Raw genomic sequence first — 21,652 nt, 5'->3', positions numbered from 1 at the left:
CTCATCTCTCCGCTGATCAAATCACACCCATTTTCATCACTTCAGGGTTCAGTGCTTATTTTTGTCACTTCTGCCCCTGATAGATTTGACCCTACTTATGTGTAAACTACACAGCAGGTCTACTTTGTGTGTGTGTGTGTGGTGTGTGTGTGCCTGTATGTGTGTGTGCTCACTGGGACTAACAGGGTTTAAGTCTTGACTTGAAGGTTAGAGTTATGTTTAGGGGTAGGTAATAAATACAGGATATATTACTATTATTTGTATGTAGTTACATATATAATATTGTGGCATCCCACTACTAACTTGGCCATGCAGAGTGGCCACATGCAGAGGCTCTCAGTAGGCGCTGCACTCGCAGTAGGAGAGACTAAGTTGTTAAATATGTGCAAGTGTTATTTGTGCCATTCTTTGCTGGGCTGTGGAGTAGTTAGTGTGGCTCTGTGTGACTACCACAAACAGTGACCTGCCTGGTATCTTGGCTGTTTTAGCAGCACTGAGTGGCCCTTCTGAGCAGCCCTGAGTGGTGATTCTCCCTTGCAGCCTGTTCAATAAAAGAGCATTCGCCTTAAAGCACAACGTTTCTTGCTTCTTCTTCTTTGCTGATGTCACACTGGTGTCAGAAGTGGGAAAGTGCTCTGCAGGAGTCTGAGTGAAACAACGCTTTAAAGAACTTCAGGGTAAGTGGCGAGAGAGGCAGCGTTGTGAGGCTCAAAGTACAGAGCCAGTGCAGGAAGGTCAGACAGCGAAGCCAGCATGGGAAGGCACGACGACGGGTCTAGCATGGGAAGGCTTGATGATGAAGCCGGCACAGGGAGGCTCGATGACGAAGTCAGCATGGCGCAGCTTGATGCCGGAGGTGAGGCACGATGCCGGTGCCAGTGAGAGGGAGGCCAGCTTCAGTGTGGAAGCGCCATGGCGTGCGGCAGAGCAGTTGGTAAGCTGGCATTGCGGATAGAGACGAACAGAGACACATCCATCAGCTGAAAGGTGACCATTGACCAGCTCAGTTCAGTCAACAGTGGCAGAGTCAGGGCTTCAGCATGCATGAGCAGCACTCCTGAAGTGCCGTTGTTGCTGCCGTTGCCCCCAGTTGCACAAGACTTGAAGTGGCACTCTGTGGGGAGTTCCACCACACACAGAAGAAGCTGCAGCGAAAAGGGCGTGGCTCTGGGCCAGGACTGAGGTGCTCAGTGCCAAAGAGTCAGCACCTTGTGGTGTTTGTGGTGGTTGGGACTGCAAGCACCCAGGGACTTCGCTCGAGCTGGTGGGTCACTGGGACGGTCCCTGTGTAAAGGGACATTTATGTTGTTAATATCATTGTTTGTTAGTTTTCAAGATGTGTTGTGTGCTATTTGTGTTTTATTGTATCTGGGGGTGTGGGTGTTTTGTGTTGGGGGTTGTCCACTACAGGGTGGAAGCCTACGGCTGGTGGTGATCTCCTCCCTGAATTTAGTGCTTTGAATGAGCCTTTCTGCTGGTGTTTCAATAAAAGAGCTCTACTTGCAGCAGAATCATGGCCTTATATACTTACATATGGTATCTTATTATTTTATATACACTGGTCAGGCATAACATTATGACCACCTCCTTGTTTCTACGCTCATTGTCCATTTTATCAGCTCCACTTACTATATAGGTGCACTTTGTAGTTCTACAGTTACAGACTGTAGTCCATCTGTTTCTCTGACTACTTTGTTACCCTGTTCTTCAGTGGTCAGGGGCCCCCTGGACCCTCACAGAGCAGCTACTATTTGGGTGGTGGATCATTCTCAGCACTGCAGTAACACTGATGTGGTGGTGGTGTGTTAGTGTGTGTTGCGCTGGTCTGAGTGGATCAGACACAGCAGTGCTGCTGGAGTTTTTAAACACCTATCTGTCACCGCTGGACTGAGAATAGTCCACCAACCAAAAATATCCAGCCAACAACATCCTGTGGGCAGCGTCCTGTGACCACTGATGAAGGACTAGAGGATGACCAACACAAACTGTGCAGCAGCAGATGAGCTATCGTCTCTGACTTTACATCTACAAGGTGGACTGACAAGGTAGGAGTGTCTAATAGAGTGGACAGTGAGTGGACACAGAGTTTAAAAACTCCAGCAGCACTGCTGTGTCTGATCCACTCGTACCAGCACAACACACATAGCGTAGAAACAAGGAGGTGGTCATAATGTTATGCCTGACCAGTGTATGTACTTCTGTATGTATAATACTTAAATGAGACAAAATATTCTGTCAAACAAATTAGTCTGGTTGTAGAGCAGACAGCTCGGAAGGGTCAGGAGTGTCCCAGTGTGTCACACGCAATTGACGCACAAGCCTTGCCATGTTGACCTTTAAAAATCTGATTCGGAGGCATCACTCTGCTGCCAACAGGAGATGCTTGCAGCACTGCGTTATTGCCTCCCTTTCCTTTCCATCGCTCCCACAGGGCCTCATAACTGTGTTTGTTTGTCAGAGCGGAGGTGAGCAAGTTGCGAACCCTGAAACGATTCTGCTGTGACTTTCCCTAATTGTCAGCCAAGGGGATTGTGTCTGGCACAGAGCCAAGAAGTAGCTTGTCTGGAGCTTTGTGGGGTCACTGGTCACTTTTTATCATAGTATTAATAAATGAATGTCAGATCTCATCTTTGAGCACTGTTTGGAGAAACTTGAGGGAAAAATTGTTGATTGAAATGAAAATGTCAGTAGGCCTGTGTGTTGCTTTATGCATCAATTTCTTCATACAATTTCTTTTTCTTTCAGCTAATTTATGGATAAACACAGTGGATGTACTGAGTGACCAGGCAAATATCATCACATATTCTGTGTAGAGCTTTGTCTGGCAGTTTCAACCAGAAAAAAATTGTCCTACCCATGTTGTTATATCTGTTTTGTTCACCTTACCTGTGTCATTCCCCTCATTACTGGTTGTTAAGAATAGATATTTATATAATATATAATATATTTCACTCAAAACTTCTGGTTGGGCAACATTTAGATTCTGTTGCCATATTATAGTTTTTTGCACAGTCAGGGACAAAGACTTATGACTGCTTACTCTTCCCAACAGATCATTCAGTCTCACTAGGTTGCACACAATGCTATATTGTGACAGATAATCTAATATCTGATGTCCAGTGTCCCATGACATTGAATAATGTCCCATGTGAAATCCTGAGCTACAAGAATGTGACAAGTTTGTTCCAGGAAAAAATTGCAATATTTTCAGCACAATAGGAGCACTTTTGTCAGTAGGTTCAGATGTGCCATAATGATATTCCACAGCATTGAATAAAAGGCTTTGCCAGCATGAGATACATACTGGGTTTAAGTAGCCCTGAAACTCAGACAGTAAGCTGTTTCCCAAAAAGGACAGTAGCTTGTGTTGTGTTGTCAGAAAACTAATTGGATCATTGTGTTAATGACACAATGCTCATTATTATTACTGACTTTATTTCTCTAATCTTACAGATTCTGAGACCAGTATATGGAGACAACCATGCCACTCTGGGTAAGATCTTTTGCTTATAAGTAGGAATAACAGCATAATAATAATAGCAAAGCCATAATGGAGTTGTCATACTGTAATGGCAGAGGTATTAAATGTGTTCTGTTTTGTGTCTTTTACTTTATACCCACACATTTAGTGACTGCGGACATACACTATACTGCCAAAAGTATTCACTCACCCATCCAAATCATTGAATTCAGGTGTTCCAATCACTCACTTGGCTACATATGTATAAAACCAAGCACGTAGGCCTGCAGACTGCTTCTACAAACGTTTGTGAAAGAATGGGTCGCTCTCAGGAGCTCAGTGAATTCAGCGTGGTACCGTGATAGTCCAGTCGTGAAATTTCCTCACTACTAAATACTAAAAACTTCCACAGTCAACTGTCAGTGGTATTATAACAAAGTGGAAGCGACTGGGAGTGACAGCAACTCAGCCACGAAGTGGTCGGCCACGTAAAATGACAGAGCGGGGTTAGCGGAGTGCGCAGAGGTCGCCAACTTTCTGCAGAGTCAATCGCTACAGACCTCCAAACTTCATGTGGCCTTCAGATTAGCTCAAGAACAGCGTAGAGAGCTTCATGGAATGGGTTTCCATGGCTGAGCAGCTGCATCCAAGCCTTACATCACCAAGCGCAATGCAAAGCGCCAAATGCAGTGGTGTAAAGTGCCGCCACTGGACTCTAGAGCAGTGGAGACGTGTTCTCTGGAGTGACCAATCACGCTTCTCCATCTGGTAATCCGATGGACGAGTCTGGGTTTGGCAGTTGCCAGGAGAACGGTACCAAGTGTAAAGTTTGGTGGAGGGTGGATTATGGTGTGGGGTTGTTTTTCAGGAGTTGGGCTCTTAATGCTTCAGCAGACCAAGAGATTTTGGACAATTTCATACTCCCAACTTTGTGGGAACAGTTTGGGGAGCTTGGCCCCTTCCTGTTCCAACATGACTGCACACCACTGCACAAAGCAAGGTCCACAAAGACATGGATGAGCGAGTTTGGTGTGGAAGAACTTGACTGGCCTGCACAGAGTCCTGACCTCAACCCGATAGAACACCTTTGGGATGAATTAGAGCGGAGACTGCGAGCCAGGCCTTCTCGTCCAACATCAGTGTCTGACCTCACAAATGCGCTTCTGGAAGAATGGTGAAAAATTCCCTTAAACACTCCTAAACCTTGTGGAAAGCCTTCCTAGAAGAGTTGAAGCTGTTATAGCTGCAAAGGGTGGGCCGCCATCATATTAAACCCTATGGATTAAGAATGGGATGTCGCTCAAGTTCATATGTGTGTGAAGGCAGACGACTGGATACTTTTGGCAATATAGTGTATGTGCATTGGCGTACTCCTTCTAGTGTGGATCCCTTCTGTTTCCTCTCTATTGAACTTGATGTACAATGGTGTACGTATTCTACATTCACTGACTTTGTAATATCTCAGCCTGGACTGCTGTTTGAATAAAGCACAATACATAGCAGAGGTTATTTACATATATCATCTTTTTTCATAGAATAACTATTTTTCTGAGCTGAACGAAAACACTTTGTAAGATTGTATTTCTCAGGACATTTTCCTTAATCCAGCCCCAGGTCCATGAGATTTGCATAAAGGCACATTGTATATTCTCCTGACATTTACATACTACTTTTATATTATAGAGGACTGCTTAGCCTCATGTTTCTTGTTCTGCTGTGCTGTAGCAGGGAGGATGTACCCGAGGCAGGCCAGCGTGCCCCAGCCCCAGTCGTCCAGCGCACAGGCTGCCCCCAGCCTGGCCAGCAGAACCAGCTTCTTGCGTCGCTCCGCCAACAGCAAGGCCAAAGCTTCTTCAGCTGGGACCTTCCAGCAGAGCTCCAACTTCGCCAACTACCAGAACTGCACCATTGTGAGGTCCCACGTCCCAACACACGCCAACTACGGGGCCTACGTCAAAGTGGCCCCCAAAATACTCATCTTCCCTATCTTTGTGCAGGTATCAGTGTTGTCTGATTCTCTGGAAAAAGCAGCCATTGTCTCTCTGTCTGTCTGCGGTAAAGTTTTCAGCAGTAGTCTCATGCCTTTTAGGAAATCCCTGTATATGTTATCAACTCAATCTTAGAGTCTTTTTTCTTTTTTTTTGCTTACCTCCTTCCTGTCTGTCTGGCTGACTGAGATATTGTGCAAGACCTGATTAGATGTTTGCTGATTTTTTAGACATTGGTGAAGTGATTTTAATGTGGGAGTTTGGCAAATCTTAAGTAGATACCTCAGCGCTCAACCATGTCAGCTAGACGCCAAAGTTTGCCTGGAATTAGCTTTTTAAATTTAGTTTTGGAACTGTGAGGGTAAATAGTGGAAGCTTACATCTCACCAGTCAGTGCTGTGCAACTACATGGCTGATTCATTACACATCTGTCTCACCACCAAGTTGTTAAGTAATCTCAACTAGACATGCTTTTGTGGTTGCTGACCTACTGTTATCTATAAAAATGGACAAACGTCCTGACAAAGTTCAGGCTTTAAGGTCACTAATGTTTTTAGAATTACCAGTTTACTTGTGTTTATGGATATGAAATGCACTTATGTCAATTTTTATAGATTTGGACAGTTTTAGAAACCATATATTCAAGTCTTTTTGGGAAGGCTTGACACCTTAATGTGGTTTGAAACAGGTCATGCATGATAGTTAATGTTGAGGTATAAGCTTCCATTACAAGTTAGCTTCATTCTGTTTGTCTCTTTTGAAGGGGATTCCTCTGCATAAATGTTAAACACTTTCTGTTTGACATTTGACCTTGTTTGACACTCTGAAATAAGAGCTCCTGTGGTTGTGATCTGTGTACAGTTCTGTGTGCGTGAAAAGGCTAACACTTTTTCAGTTGGGCTTCTTGGGCATCAGTAGGATTCTAATCCATTCAAATTAAATTCTGAATAAATTTCACGCAGATTATCTCGATCCATTTCGCTCAGCCCTATTATGTCCGTGAGGGAAATGTCTAAAGGTCTTTGCAAAGACAATTTAACTTCAGATGAATTAGCAGACGGCTTATTAGCGGGGCGATAGGCCGGTAGTGACTGAAGTAAGTGAGCCCCTTCTTCAGCACAGGCAAGCAGAACTTTCAGACGTTTCTTGTGCGCTAACCTGCGACAAACCACAAGCAAAGGGTCTCTAGAAAACGTCCCCCAGCCCACGCTTCCTGCTCATGCCACTAGCTTGCGTCCCCATGCCTCTACGGTGCATTAGTCCACCTCCAGAAAAAGGATGTGGCTGTTTCACACTCTTTTTTTGCTCTTCGTGCAACAGTATACACCGCTTTTAGCCTAGTGTGGTCAGAAACGAGCTGCTTTTCCAGACAGCCCATCGGCCCAGCGGCGCATTTCGAAGTGTGGGGGTTTGAATGCAGAGTGAAGAACGCTACCGCAAAGTTTTTTAGTTCAGTTTATCTAACTACACAGCCTCTGCTCTTTTCAGCACCGCTCTAATATGGAACCGACACTCGTGAGTTTATCTACTGCACTTGCTTTGCTTGAGATAAACATGATAGGACAGACAGAGAGTTACTAATGATTGCCATTTTTTTTTTTCTCTTTTAGCCTCTGGACTTGTGTAACCCGACCAGAACACTGGTGATATCAGAGGAGATGATTCTGCATGAAAGCAAGCATCTCTCCTTCAAGGTAGGAGTTACTGATTATTTGTAAGCAAATATGATGAGTTATACTGCTATGAAACTAAGTTGTGTAGTTACGGGAGTGAGGAGCTCGAACGTGGGGCCACATGCAGCCCCCTTTGAATTTAAGGGGTTAAGGAGGGAACAGAAGTCATACGAGGATGAAAGTGGTCTGCACTTGTTTTGTACTTGTCAGGGTTCGTTTTGTGTGTTTTGATTTCGTGTAAGCAGACTGGCTTTCACAGCCCCTAAATAAGAAACCCACCTGGCAGCGGAGGCACATCTTTTTGATGCCGCCTCATTATTTGGCGCAGCACAGCTCACAGCAGAGGAGGTCGGAGGGAGAGAGGATGCCGTGGGTGTGGGATTTAATGTGGGTGTGCTTGTCTGGCTCTTTCTGTCTAAATGAGCTTAAGGCAGGTTCAGAGGCGACTGCCATAGTGGTTGGAAGAGTCGCTGCGGCATGCTGCTGAAATAAGGCAGAATAGATTCTAGAAGGTTCTAGAAAGGGCTAAACAGTACAGAGTGAGGATGAGGAGCATGTGTCGTCAAAGACTGAGGATACATGGTTAAATATAGTGGTAAATCAAGTATGCTTTTCACTGATCAACTTCAGGGATCATAAAAAGATGGATTTAGAGCACTTTAAGAGAGCTTGTAAACAAAAACAACCAGTTTGTAATAGCTGCCTAGCTGCATCAGGACATTGCTGCGTCATCTTATTTGTTCTTTTATTACTGACCGTTTGTTTCTTTGTTCTTGCCTTGTGCTCCTTCTTAAACAGTTTTTATTTTTACGTTTTTTTAATAGCATTTTTTAAAAGAGGCTGTTTTCCTGGCACATTTTATACGTTCCAAACTCAGAAAAGCTAAATATTGTGATGCATATCAAGTATTTTTAAGTACTTTGATGTTTTTTGACCATATGACTTACCCTTGCCTGTTGCTCTATAATTCATATTTAGTTATTTTGCATAAAAGTAAGCAGTAAAAGCAACCTGTCAGTCTATATATTAGCTTTTAGCTAAACCAGACAGTACTGTAATTGCATTGGAGATGCTTAACCTGACATTAAGTCACATTCAAATAAATACCTCATAACACCACCCTGACTTTTCCCTAAGTCTAAGGCCCAATACCATTTCTTATTTTTACCCCTACCCCTTGTTTTCGAGTGTCACCTTGCCCCTTGGAAGTGAGCTACAAGGGGTAGTGGTTGAAATCTTCCACTAAGAAATGGGACCCTCAAATAAAAAGAGCATTACTTCATTAACAGCTACCAGTGCTGCTCTGTAGGCGACCCTGCCAGTCTGCAGTGACAGCAGAGGAGGGTAAAGTTCAGCTCCTCACTGCTGGGCTTTAGTTACATGTAGGGAATCATATGCCTTATTTATTATCGCCCACCCCTAATTCTTCAGTGATGGGAAGCTGAAGTCAGCTATTCCTGTTGGAATTTTCCTGTTCCACCTTAAATGGAGCAGATGTTACATTGTGGCGCTTCAGGTGTCAGTATTGCTGGACTATTTAAGGTGGAATGGGAAATTTAGCTAGCTAGCAACCAAGGCATTAGCATACTATTAGCGATTTTTAATGTTTATGAACCGTATTTAAATAAAGCAGGACTCAAAATTACTTCATCAGTTGAGACATATTGGGAATTTAGTCTTAACTAGCCTTAAGCAAAATAGAGCAGCCTAGTTTTTCATAATGGGCCACAGATTCTATATTATTACTATATTACTATATTATACATTTTATAACTTATTCCACAAAGCTGAAACATACCTGACTGCTGAGTCAGATGTGTTGGAGCAGTGAAACCTGTTTAGTGTTGCACTGTTAAAAATGAGAGATCAGCTCAACTCAAAATGATACAGCAACCGATCACATGGCTTTTCTTGAGTTGACTCAACTTGAGGACACCAGAGTTCACAGAACTCAAACTTCTTAGTTGAGCCAAAAGTGTTCTTAATGTTTTAGTTCTGCATCTCAGTTTGGTAAATAAAATAAAGTCCACTGAATAAATAATAAAAAAGTCCACTGCACCACTCAAGAACACATGAAGCAGCTCGGATTTTGTGTCTGTAAGTGTTTAAAACACTGGAGGAAATATTTATTCTGTAGACTTCAATGCGCGGCATTTCATGTGGTGCAACTGTCTAATAACTCAGACCAACATCAGGAGTTTGTGCGTTTGAATCCCAGCAGTACCACATCTGTCTGTATTCAAAAGCCCAAGAGGAAAACATGCCAGATGGGACTGTGTGATAGATGGAGCGCCAGCTAGTGGAGGAATTGTATAAAAGAAACACATTCAGTTTTGTTTATCTAGCTGAGATGCAGAGCCAAAAACAGTGGCTGGGCGAATTTTTGACTCAGCTCAGAGTTGTGTGAACTCTGGTGTCCTCAAGTTGAGCCAACTCAAGAAAAGCCATGTAATCAGTTACTGCATCATTTTAAGTTGAGCTGACCTCTCATTTTTAACAGTGTGTGATTTATCTGGATATGAGTATTAAAAGCCTGCTTGAATCTGACATCCCTTGAACCCTTTAGCCTTCAGGAATCTACACGCTTAAAAGGATGGTTCCTCAAGGGTACTTCAGCAAAGACAGTGAGTGGTTCTGTATAGAGCCATGAATACTCAGAGAACCATTTGCATGCTTAAAGGGTTCTTTGCAGGTGAAAATGTTCTTTAGATTGATGGAGAACTTGTGCTGTATAAGTTTCTATATAGAGCATTTGGTAAAGGGTTCTGGATAGCACCTACAAGCGTTCTTCTGTTGTTACAAGCTTGACAATAGTAACAAAAGTAGAACCCTTTTTGGTGCAATATAGAACTTTTTGAAACCTTTTTCACAATGCAAGGAATATTTTAAGCATACAAATAGTTCTTAGAGTGTTCATGGCTCTATATAGAACCATTGGTAATTACTAAAGAACCCTTGAAGCATCATTGTTACATAATACGTACATAGTAAAAAATACATTACATACATAGTAAACGAATAATGTATAGTAGTTGCTGAGTAATAAAAACTTGCCGTTTACAAGGATAACTGGAATGAAGTGCAGACAAAGAAGCATGAAGCAGTAAGTGTTATTATGGACAGTTTGGATCATCATATTTCATCCAGTTCTACCAGACAGCTTACTGTATCTCTCCACCTTCACTTCCCATTCACTACAGTAAGCCCTTATCCCCATTTGCTTCCTGAGCTGCATTGTCTCACACATTTCCCAGTCTGCTTTTAGCAATCAGTAGGAAACTGCAGAACAGTGGAGCAGATACATTAATGTCATCTTTCTGAGAGCGGGAGAAGAAAAGGAAGTCAGGGATCATGTGAACGCGTCCCGCTCGGCCTGGTCAGTAGAACACCGAGATAAGACTGATGTTGATGCGAATGATTCAGCATGATTCTCAGCAGTATTCATCAAAAGCGAGACTGAGTGTGCTGTCTCGCCTTTCTCTTTCTCTCCTGAACCTCCTCAGTCTTTTCTCACACACACTTTCTCTGTTGATCTACGACGGTGTTTTAGGGCCACTGTTAATTCAAATAAAAACAGTAGACTTTGAGAAAAAAGTCGGAATATTTTGAGAAAAAAAGTCACAATTTTTCGAGAAAAAAAGTAACAATATTTCGAGAATAAAGTCGTAATATTTTGAAAAAAAAAAAGTCGTAATATTTGGAGGATAAAGTGGGCTAACTGTAGGGGGGCTGCCATAATGCGCTGGGGTCTCGGTTGCTGTACTGGCGCCGGAGTTCCACTCACTCCTGTCTCTCTGTGGATCATTCTGATCATCATTCTCACTGTCTGTGAAACTTCATGCCCTCTTTGAATGGGGGGAGATGTAGCCCCCGATAGCCGTGTAGAGACCCTGCCTGAGATTCTCCTTCAACAACACAGACAGACAGTTTCCTCCAAGTCCGTCTGGCTCTTTATTCTAGATAAACACAGTAATTCCTGTAATATTCTAAATAAACTCCTCACTGCCCCTCATTTTATTGCGACCTTTCCTGGTATTAATGCCACTTTAATATCGTAATTCTATGACTTTTTTTTCTCTAAATAGTCCAACTTTATTCTCGAAGTCTACTATTTCTATTTTTATTAACAGTGGCCCTAAAACGCTGTCGTCCTGGAACATACAGTTCTTATTAGAGAGTTACTTATTTTACATTTTTAACAGGGTAAATTTGTAACCTAACCTGTATTATTTTACAGATGTTTATTAAAATTACTGTGACGAGTCAACAGAATTCAGACGCTGGCGGATAAAAGGTGCAACAGTCGTTTTATTATAGTCAGGCAAAGCCGTGGTCAGAAAACAGGCGTGGGTCAAATCCAGAAAAAACAGCCAGATCACAATTGTGATAATAATACCAGGCAGACGAGAACAAAGGGAATAATCCAAAATCATGGTCAAAAACAAGCCATAAGGTCAAAAACACAGATCCACAAACGATAGGCAGCAGTACAAAGGGGTTAAGCAGAAAACAAGGTCAGGGAAACAAAGTACAGGTCATAACAGGCAAAGACAATCAGAATATAACGCTCAGTAAGTTTTTGGAATAAACAATACCTCGCAATGTCTACATCTAAAGCCCGGGCTTATATACTGAACTAATACGGTCATATGACAGAATACACAGGTGCACAACATTAGTATTCTGGTAATCGGGAGCGCTGATAGGTGCGTGTGCGATTGTCTGATGTCATGTGATCTCCTGAAGGATTGTGGGCAATGGAGTCCGTTTCAGTTTCCGAGTCCGAAGGAAGTTGTTTTGGCACGTAATCTCTGCATGCATGCTGGGAAATGAAGTCTGAATCTCCCTGATGCGTGACAATTACATTACCATTATTATGATTCATTATGATTTTTTTAACATTACTTTTGGGTAAGTTGGACCATTATTTTATAACATATTAATAATAGTAATAATAATAATAATAATAGTAATTAGTTGGCCGTGCACATTGTGATAGTTACATTACGAATATCCTTTTAAACTGTAAAATCTAACTTAAGCTTAGCTAGTTTAATCAACCTTCCTTTCTTCACTCCTCTCTCTGCCTTTCTTATTTCTCTCTCTTTCTTGTTGGGTGTATAGGCATAGGAAGGCCAGGTTGGGTGTCGCCACGTGTCTCCACTTCCTGTATTCGTCATTTCAAATTAAAAGTCATTCATTGATGACTCGCTCGTGGGCGCCCTCTTGTTTTGCAGTCCCGTTTTTGATGTAATGGGGGAAATAGGAAGTGGCCAGGCTCATGAACTGGCTCTGGTAACAGTGGCTTCATGACATTTCATAAAAGTCTGAAGCAGTGGCGAGTGTGATAATTTTCCAGTGGTGGGCCACAATTGCAAAACGTATATAGCTGAAGTATAGTGGAATAATAGTAATACTGCTAATAAACTAACAACAACAATGATGTCCATTCAGTAACTTACAAACTGCACTGCACTAAATCAATTAAAACAGGCCTAAAGATGCTCACTTTGTACTGAAATGTTGTTAGTCAGTCTTTAAGTACTGGCAAAATCCACTATATACTCAGAAAACTATGTTTTGACATAATGTATCATAATAACGATGAAATATTGTCATATTTACCGTCTCTAGTCTCAAGCGACTTCTTCATTAATGAGCATTTGTTTTACCTCATAAACTGAGTTAAGTAAGTCTATGTCTATGTCTTAACGTCACTGAATCCAGAATCACTGCATCCAACCAGTCGGCTGTTTTTTGCACTACCCGATCAATGGCTTCGCAACAGTGAATGACTACAGCTGTTGTGTTACATTCGCACAGTTTTTCTGTTGGTCTAAACAGTGTGGTCCCAAACCGTGGTATTGGAGGGTCCCCGCCTTGCTCATTTCGATGATTTTCATGCTGTAACACACCTGATTCCACTTATGGCTAATTAGCAGGCCTTTCCAGAGCTGAAGAGGGGATGTTAGAGCGTGAAGACGTGTGCAAAGCAGAGGTACTTCAAGAGCAGGACTTTTGAATTAATGGCTGTTATCTGCTCCTTATTAGAGACTTCTCCCCCTAAAAAAATGACTGATCAGTGCTCACAAAACAATGCAGCCACTGCACTTACAGTACATTCCCCATATACCAATATGAGTTTTGAACCAATTTGGCCTTTACAGCAAGTTTGGATAGATAATACACATCATTGTTCGCTGTTGTAACTTAACCCTCTATTGCATGATGTTGCCTCAGGGCAACAAACTCATTTTCCTCACTTTACAATTACATTACACATATTTAAAGACAATTACAGGATTAATAATAAAGGGAAGAATTTGAGTAAGTCAATAAAAACCAGGTACTTGGTCATATTATCTCTTAGTGAGCACATTTAAACCTCTTTTTTAACATTCAGTATACATTTTTTATATGTTTGTTGCCTACAAGCAACATTGTGCAACAGAGAAATTGCTTCCACTTCTGCTATATCTGTATATTATTTCTTCTCATTAATGCACAATGTTGAATCAGTGCAACATATTCCAGGACCCTGCACACATTTTTAAAAATGTTCTTTAATTTAATAATCAGATCTGAAAAAAAAAAAAAAATAAAGGACAATTTTATGCAAGAAAAGTGAATTGATGTTTTTTAAGTGCTCTCAGAGTGAGTGCAGTAGAGGGTTAATTAACTGTATCTGTTGAATGCATAGAGATTCTCTGTACGAGTTCAATGCCACAGCTAAATGACACACTCTTAAGCACATTTTTTATTTGTGAACTGTATTATTATAAACCCCACAACAACTAGTCATTCAAATGCTAGTGCATCAAGCTTAAGGCCAGAACACACTGACCAAACCTTTTAAAACAGCAACCAACAAATAGGGCTGACAATCCAGTGAGCCTGAATGAACGGGGAGAGAAAGATGTAGTATCAACTATCTGATTGGTTTGATTTGGGTGGTTGGTTTGTGTTCAGTGATGTCATGTCATATGCAACTTGATGAAAGTCTGTATTCTCAAATAAAACTAAAGACAAAATGTGTTTCTATTTTTATTTATTTTTTTGATAGTATGAAATAAGTAGTGGGCGGCGCAGTGGGTAGCGCTGTCGCCTCTCAGCAAGAAGGGCCTGGGTTCGATTCCCGGCCGGGCGACCAGGGTCATTTCTGTGTGGAGTTTGCCTGTTCTCCCCATGTCTGCGTGGGTTTCCTCCAGGTACTCCGGTTTCCTCCCACAGTCCAAAGACATGCAGTCAAGCCAATTGGACATGCTGAATTGCCCCTAGGTGTGAATGTGTATGTCTGCCTGTCTGCCTTGCGATGGACTGGTGACCTGTCCAGGGTGTATCCTGCCTTCCGCCCAATGACAGCTGGGATAGGCTCCAGCACCCCACCGCGACCCAGAAGGATAAGCGGTTTAGATGATGTATGTATATGTATGTTCTGTTGATACATTACTTACATTAAGTAGATGTTTTGTTAATATGTTACTTTCATTACACAAAATCTAATCTTAACAACTTTACCCAAAACTTAATCCTAACCCTAATCTTAACCTCAACCCAAAACCTAATTCTAACCCTGGCCCTAATTGTAACCCTAAACTTAAACTCAACCCTAATCCTAACCCTCACTCTGGCCCTTATCCTAACCCTAAACTTAAACTCAACCCTAATCCTAACCCTCACCATGGCCCTAATCCTAACCCTAAACTTAAACTCAACCCTAATCCTAACTCTCATATGTTTTTGACATGTCACTGAGAGTCCGCTGAGTGTTTGTTTCATCTAAAAAGGACCCCTCAAAATAAAGTGTGACTGAGATTTCCGAATATTTAAAGTATTTCCACCGACTGAACGTACAGTTAAAAGGACGATCCACTGCACATCTATTCTAATTTATACAACAGTTAGTTCCGGCCACGCAAGCTGATTGGTTGAGAGGCGTTCTAACTGTGCTGTTATTTCACCATAACATCACGTTTTTTTCACAAACACTGTATCACTCAGCTGAGACGCCGTTGCTAAGCAACGACTCAGTCCGATTTGGTCAGACTCTGAAGATCAGACTACACGTTTGGCGAATGGTATTGGGTTCATTTCTGGCTGATTCCAGGTTGTTCAGCTGTTCTTCTGTCACAGCTGCCGACTGAAAAGCTGCTCAGTGGTGATGATAGTTTGGGAATTTAGTATAAGGAGCTGGAGAACGAACTGCCAGCTGTGCAGCGAGTGGGCGGAGTTCGTTACTCTGACGGAGCAACAATCTGCTTGTTAAGGACCTATAATTTTGGAAGGAACTGCGAACATTAAAACATATTAAACGCCGCGTTCACAGCCCAGTTTATTAATTTATTACTTTATTTATTTAACCGTTGTATAAAAGCAATAGAACACTCGAGGTTGTGTTATCGCCAATAACATCACGACTGTGATTTGGTCGAAGGCACGAGCCGAAGGGGTGATAACACACTCCCTCTCATGTTCTATTGCTTAACTATTCTATTCTATTCTATTCTTTGTCGAAATCTGGATGTAGAAGTTGAACTGTTGGGCCTCGTCTCGGTGACGCAAGTGACAATTTGCTGTTTGGTGGTCTCAGAACACGCTTAGGAGTTGGCAGCCAGAGCTGGTTCATAAATATGTCCTTTCTACTTTGAAATCTCTGTTGTTTAAAGTATACTTTAGGTCGCATTGCTGCCACAGCAGCAGTACTTATGGCCTGGTTTTCCAGTTCTTTACTGGCACTTAGACAGGACTGTAGTACAGAAACAGTGTTGTGTATATTTTTTTGAATTTTGATATCAATTTGGCACAGAAGAACATGAGACAGTGTAGAATTAAGTAACACTGAATTCAGGCCACTCTGCGTATTTCTCTCTGTGTGTGATGTGTATGTACTCCTCTGGGGAGAGTTGAGGGGAAGTGGGGCAGGCTGGGCACCTGCTGTGATAACAGTGTAAAGGAAATGGGATGGCAAGGGCTACAGGGAAACAGAGAAAGTGAGCGAGAGAGTGGACACATGGGTGGAAGAAGGCAGACAAGCTCGTTTATGATCACATATCACATGTGTAGCTTGCAGGCATTTGACCTTTGATCTGTCCGGCACACCCGTTCCTCTGCTGTCCCACATCAGCCACGTCCACCTACATTCCACTGCTGCCGGTGGCCTGCTCCGAAAACAAACATATAATTGTGTACCTGTGTTATATATTATTATGTTATTATACCTGTCGGAAGAAAACCTCGTATCTCCGTTTTTGCCCTTTTTCAGTTTCTGACATGATGTGGAAATGCCTGTTACTCTTACATTGTATGTTCATTTCATGATGAACGGACTAAAAGAAACGACCCAAAATTACTTGGAAAAAAGTCTGGTTCCATTGACTTACATTAGAAGTAAAGTAGGTTTTTTCCTTCTCCTGTAAAGTTACCATTTTTGGAGATACGAGGTTTTCTTCCGACAACAGCAATAAATATTAATAGCTAGAAAACTCTGACCTCATTCAGATTGTGGTGTTCTTTGTGCTGAGTATTTTGGGTGTTACGGGTCTCCGTGTTGGATGAGTGACTAAAGAGAGGGCGTTCTCGATATTGATTGGTCAGCTGTGGATGCTATATGGTGCTCGTTGTAGACGCTCAGCACAAAAGTCAAACATAAAATTTTTGAACTTAAACATGTGGTTTAACAACGCGAAGTGTGCTGTGAAACTTAGAGGAGTGCTGTTCAGTCACAGTGCACATTGCTCCATAGCCAACAATGAAAAGAAGTGTGTGTCTGAATGGGCGGCATTTCTATAACCGCTACATCATCAAATATTCTTTGAATATCGCAGAGAAATGCAGCCGACATTCTGAAAATGTAAAAGTCTTTCATCTGTGATAATCCTTTACGCATTTGTCTGACCCAAAATTTAAGAGAAATACTGACAGATTGTTTAAAAGACCCATAAACTGTATAGTAAAATGTACTGTACAGTATTTTGTTAAAAGGTATTCATTAAGACACCAGTAAAAAAATGTTTACTTGGTCTATTTGTTCAAATAACAGACCAAGAAAACATAATTTAAAGAAATATTTATAACACACTGATTAGCACAATATATCCTTAATTATGCTGCAATACTTTAAAAAGGAGGCAGAATTTACTAAAATTTGACAATTACTGCCCAAACTTTTGCATAGGACAGCATTTTTGTCCATTAAAGCTGCTTCCATACTTTTGTCTGTAACGTATGCTGCCTAACACACCAGTGCATTTAAACAGTGTCTTTCCAAATACAGAACAATCAGCTCCAACCACAGGTTTGATCCTGATTTATCAAAGTCTGACAGCAAAAACACAGAATTACTACTTTACTAACCGCTATATCATCAAATATTCTTTGAATATAGCAGAGAAATGCAGCCGACATTCTAAAAGGGAGATACCAGAGCATCCTTCACAGTCTTCCATCGGCAATAATCCTTTACGCGTTTGTCTGACCCAAAATTTAAGAGAAATACTGGCACATGAAACCAGCTTTACACATTGTTTAAAAAAGACCTGTAAACTGTATAGTCACATACATACTGTTTACATTGTGTGTAAATTTAATGCAGAATGGACCAAAAGAAACGACCCAAAATGACTTGGGAAAAAAAGCCTGGCTCCATTGACTTACATTAAAAGCCTTTTTTTTTTCTTTTCTCCATTTTTATTCTAATTAAAGTTTTAAAGCAGGTACAAAATGATTTGTGAAGTTATAGAATAGACCATCACTTAAACGTGTATCTGCAACAAAAATGTCTTTATGTTATTGAAAACTGTGATTCTAAATCTGTACATTCAGTGCTTTTCAGTGATAGTGTCAATGACCATGACCAGTTTATCAAAGGTGGATAGTTCAGGTTGAGAAAGGAAAAATCCTCCCCAGGATTTGGTTCCAACTGCCTGCCTTCTTTAATTAGCTCAAACCAGCAGCGGAAGTGTCCTGGAAGTTGGAACAAAATCCCGGGGGTTTAAACTTTCTGAACGTGAGTCTTCCGCAAAACTTCTGTAATTTATTCTGGACCTTGTAGAGGGATTTTAGACAGAATCCAATTTATTCCTCCCTTTCTTTGTTGTTTGATGTTGTGTCCGCAGAACAATGTAGTAATTCTGTGTTTTTGCTGTCAGACTTTGATAAATCAGGATCAAACATGTGGTTGGAGCTGATTGGTCTGTATTTGGAAAGACACTGTTTAAATGCACTGGTGTGTTAGGCAGCATACATTACAGATAAAAGTATGGAAGCAGCATTAATGGACAAAAATGCTGTCCTATGCAAAAGTTTGGGCAGTAATTGTCAAATTTTAGTAAATTTTGCCTCCTTTTTAAAGTATTGCAGCATAATTAAGGATATATTGTGCTAATCAGTGTGTTATAAATATTTCTTTAAATTATGTTTGCTTGATCTGTTATTTGAACAAATAGAACAAGTAAACATACAAACATTTTTTTACCTACTGGTGTCTTAATGAGTACCTTTTAACAAAATACTGTACAGTACATTTTACTATACAGTTTATGGGTCTTTTAAACAATCTGTCAGTATTTCTCTTAAATTTTGGGTCAGACAAATGCGTGAAGGATTATCACCGACGAAAGACTTTTACATTTTCAGAATGTCGGCTGCATTTCTCTGCGATATTCGAAGAATATTTGATGATATAGCGGTTACAGAAATGCCGCCCATTCAGACACACACTTCTTTTCATTGTTGGCTATGGAGCAATGTGCACTGTGACTGAACAGCACTCCTCTAAGTTTCACAGCACACTTTGCGTTGTTAAACTACCTGTTTAAGTTCAAAAACATTATCTTTGACTTTTGTGCTGAGCGTCTACAACGAGCACCATATAGCATCCACAGCTGACCAATCAATATCGAGAACGCCCTCTCTTTAGTCACTCATCCAACACGGAGACCTGTAACACCCAAAACACTCAGCACAAAAAACACCACAATCTGAATGAGGTCAGAGTTTTCTAGCTATTATTATATACCACTGTTGTCAGAAGAAAACCTCGTATCTCCAAAAATGGTAACTTTACAGGAGAAGCAAAAAACCTACTTTACTTTTAATGTAAGTCAATGGAACCAGACTTTCTTCCAAGTAATTTTGGGTCATTTCTTTTAGTCCATTCATCGTGAAATGTACATAGTCAAGTCAAGTCAAGTCAAAGTTTATTTATATAGCGCTTTTTACAACAGGTGTTGTCACAAAGCAGCTTTACAGAAAAATCCGGGTCCGAGCCCCCATGAGTGTCGCCAATGGCGACAGTGGTAAGGAAAAACTCCCTAAGACCAAGAGGAAGAAACCTTGAGAGGAACCAAGACTCAAAAGGGGAACCCATCCTCCTTTGGTCGACACCGGATAGCAAACAGCATTAGTGTAAAACATTAGAATACAAAACGGGGAAAAACAGGTGGAGCAATGGTTAACTAGATAGTCAGAGTTTATGCAGCAGCAGCAGCAGCAGGAGGGTCAGTTCATGCAGGTTAGGTTTGCACAGCTTTGTACAGAGCTTGAAACTCTGGTGGTGACACTAGCAGCTCTGGTGGCTCCCATGTGGCAACTCAGGCGCTCAAATAAAGAAAGAGAGAGCGAGAGAGAGAGAGAGAGAGAGAGAGAGAAAGAGAATTAATGTACAATATAAGGAGCAAAAGGCATTTTCAAATTATGTCAAAAACTGAAAAACGTCAAAAATGGAGATGCGAGGTTTTCTTCAGAATGTTCATCAGTTGTCTATTTCATCCTATTAGGATGTTCCCTCTTAGTTACCTGCTTGTCAATCAGATGTGTGAACCTGCCCCTGAAGAAGCACATCAGGTTTAAAAATGTGCTCTTACACTCATCAAAAAGTTTCAAGGGAGTGGTTTTATTTATTTTTACTTTGACTGGTTCTGTGTAGAACCATTTCATGCTTAAATGCTTCTTTGCATGGTGAAATGGTTCTTCGGACTGATGGACAATGTGTTGTATATGGTTCTGTATAGAACCTTTTTGTAAATGGTACCCAGTGCTTTTACTTTTTAAACTTCTGGGGTCCCAAGTCATATTTTTGTACACCTTATTTTTCATTTTCTTTAAATGTGAAGACCCCCTGCTAATCCCTGCTGTGAAGTACAACCTACAGTACATTTCTACGCCAAATAACACTGAGCTACTGCAGACACATGCAGGTCCAGGCTTTCTCATTGTGTCCCAGACGGTTAAAAGAGAAAAGGAGAATTTTTCATTAAAAACACCCGTTAAATATGAAGCAAAAGAATCTTCCTTTGTTCGAGCAGCAAGTGAGAGCTAAAGGGTTTCGAGATTGGCACGGAGGTATAGATAAGCAGAGGAAATGCCCCCTTTCTTCAGCACTTCGGCTATTAGCGATTTGCTTCCTGTGCTGATGTCTTGAGGCCGTCTGTGTGACAAACCGTAAAAAAACCTCTGAAAAACAAAAGGTATAAATAGGTTGCTTTGCACTCTTCTAGATGCGCTGCCTAAGTGAGATGAATCGAAAATGGTTTGTCTTTAGAACACATTGACCTGAGTTGCTGTGAGATAATTCTACAACAACATACTGGTTGTTCTAACAATTGTAATGTCTTATCATGTGATTTATAATGAAATCACAATTGACTTTTTCATGCAAACTGCTGGATTCCAGGTTAAATCCCACCTAATTGTGTTACAGGGTTCAAAGACTCAGGTAATTCACAAACTAATGGTGTCCACATGATTTTTATAAAGCATCAGTGTGATGCTGCTGTGTTCAAAGGCCATTCTTTTGACTTTGGGAAGAAACCATTTCTTTAAAAGATCCTTTCAGTGGTTGTACCAATTAAAGGTCTGTCCTAGAACCATATGTTCAAGCCAAGAACCATTTAGGAATCTTTATTTTTAAAGATGTAGATGGAAATATAGTCTTTACCCAGCAGTGCAGGTCGTGAATTGTATGAGTTTTAGCAGATCTTTTAAAGGGCAGATCTAAAAGGGCCCAGTTTTCTATTTGGTCGGGTTTATATAACAGAAAACAGTCCTTTTTTTCATGACCAGTTTGCCATCTTGCTTTAGCCCTTAGAGTTAAATAGGCTTTTTTGATACCACAACTTTAAGACAAATGTATGCATGTAATCTCTGTTCTGCTTGCCTGTTCTGTACTGTGCCTCATTCAGACACGTTGCAAAAGTAATGATTTCAAAACAGGCTGGTTTTGTTGCTTAGTCTCCATATATGGACTGCATGGACTTCATCAGACTCAGACCCATTTTCAATGTTTACCAAAAGAAAAAATGATGTGATTTATTATTATTTGAGGTTAGTTTCCTTGTCTTTTGCTCATTTTCTGTGAAGAACATATAAAATAACCCATTTTCAGTGTCTTCACTCTGTTCACCCCCCACACATTTATATTACACATATGGTGTTGGGTGAACCAGCGGGGAGTAAAAGTGTGGAGGTGCTGTGTCCTTCACTCTGTTCTCCTCCTACATGGCCTGCTGTTAGTGTGTGTGTGTGTGTGTGTG

General features: G+C 41.1%; 1 protein-coding gene across 3 annotated transcripts in view; it reads left to right on the top strand.

The window, feature by feature from the left end:
- The window catches only part of rgs3a (regulator of G protein signaling 3a), a 274,848-nt gene that overhangs the window by 45,760 nt on the left and 207,436 nt on the right, over positions 1 to 21,652 (top strand). For 2 of the 3 annotated variants that reach the window (XM_036580676.1, XM_036580677.1), the window contains exons 5-7: positions 3,454 to 3,493; positions 5,186 to 5,457; positions 7,059 to 7,142. In XM_036580676.1, the coding sequence (XP_036436569.1) occupies positions 3,454 to 3,493; positions 5,186 to 5,457; positions 7,059 to 7,142 (396 nt within the window). Of the gene's footprint in view, positions 1 to 3,453; positions 3,494 to 5,185; positions 5,458 to 6,826; positions 6,964 to 7,058; positions 7,143 to 21,652 lie in introns of those variants that run through there. The other variant, XM_036580678.1, reaches the window with a different exon arrangement.

This window comes from Colossoma macropomum, unplaced genomic scaffold, assembly GCF_904425465.1.
Source record: "Colossoma macropomum unplaced genomic scaffold, Colossoma_macropomum, whole genome shotgun sequence".
Taxonomy (NCBI): Eukaryota; Metazoa; Chordata; class Actinopteri; order Characiformes; family Serrasalmidae; genus Colossoma; species Colossoma macropomum.
The sequence above is the reverse complement of the archived record's forward strand: the minus strand, read 5'-3'. Positions and strand labels throughout refer to the sequence as shown.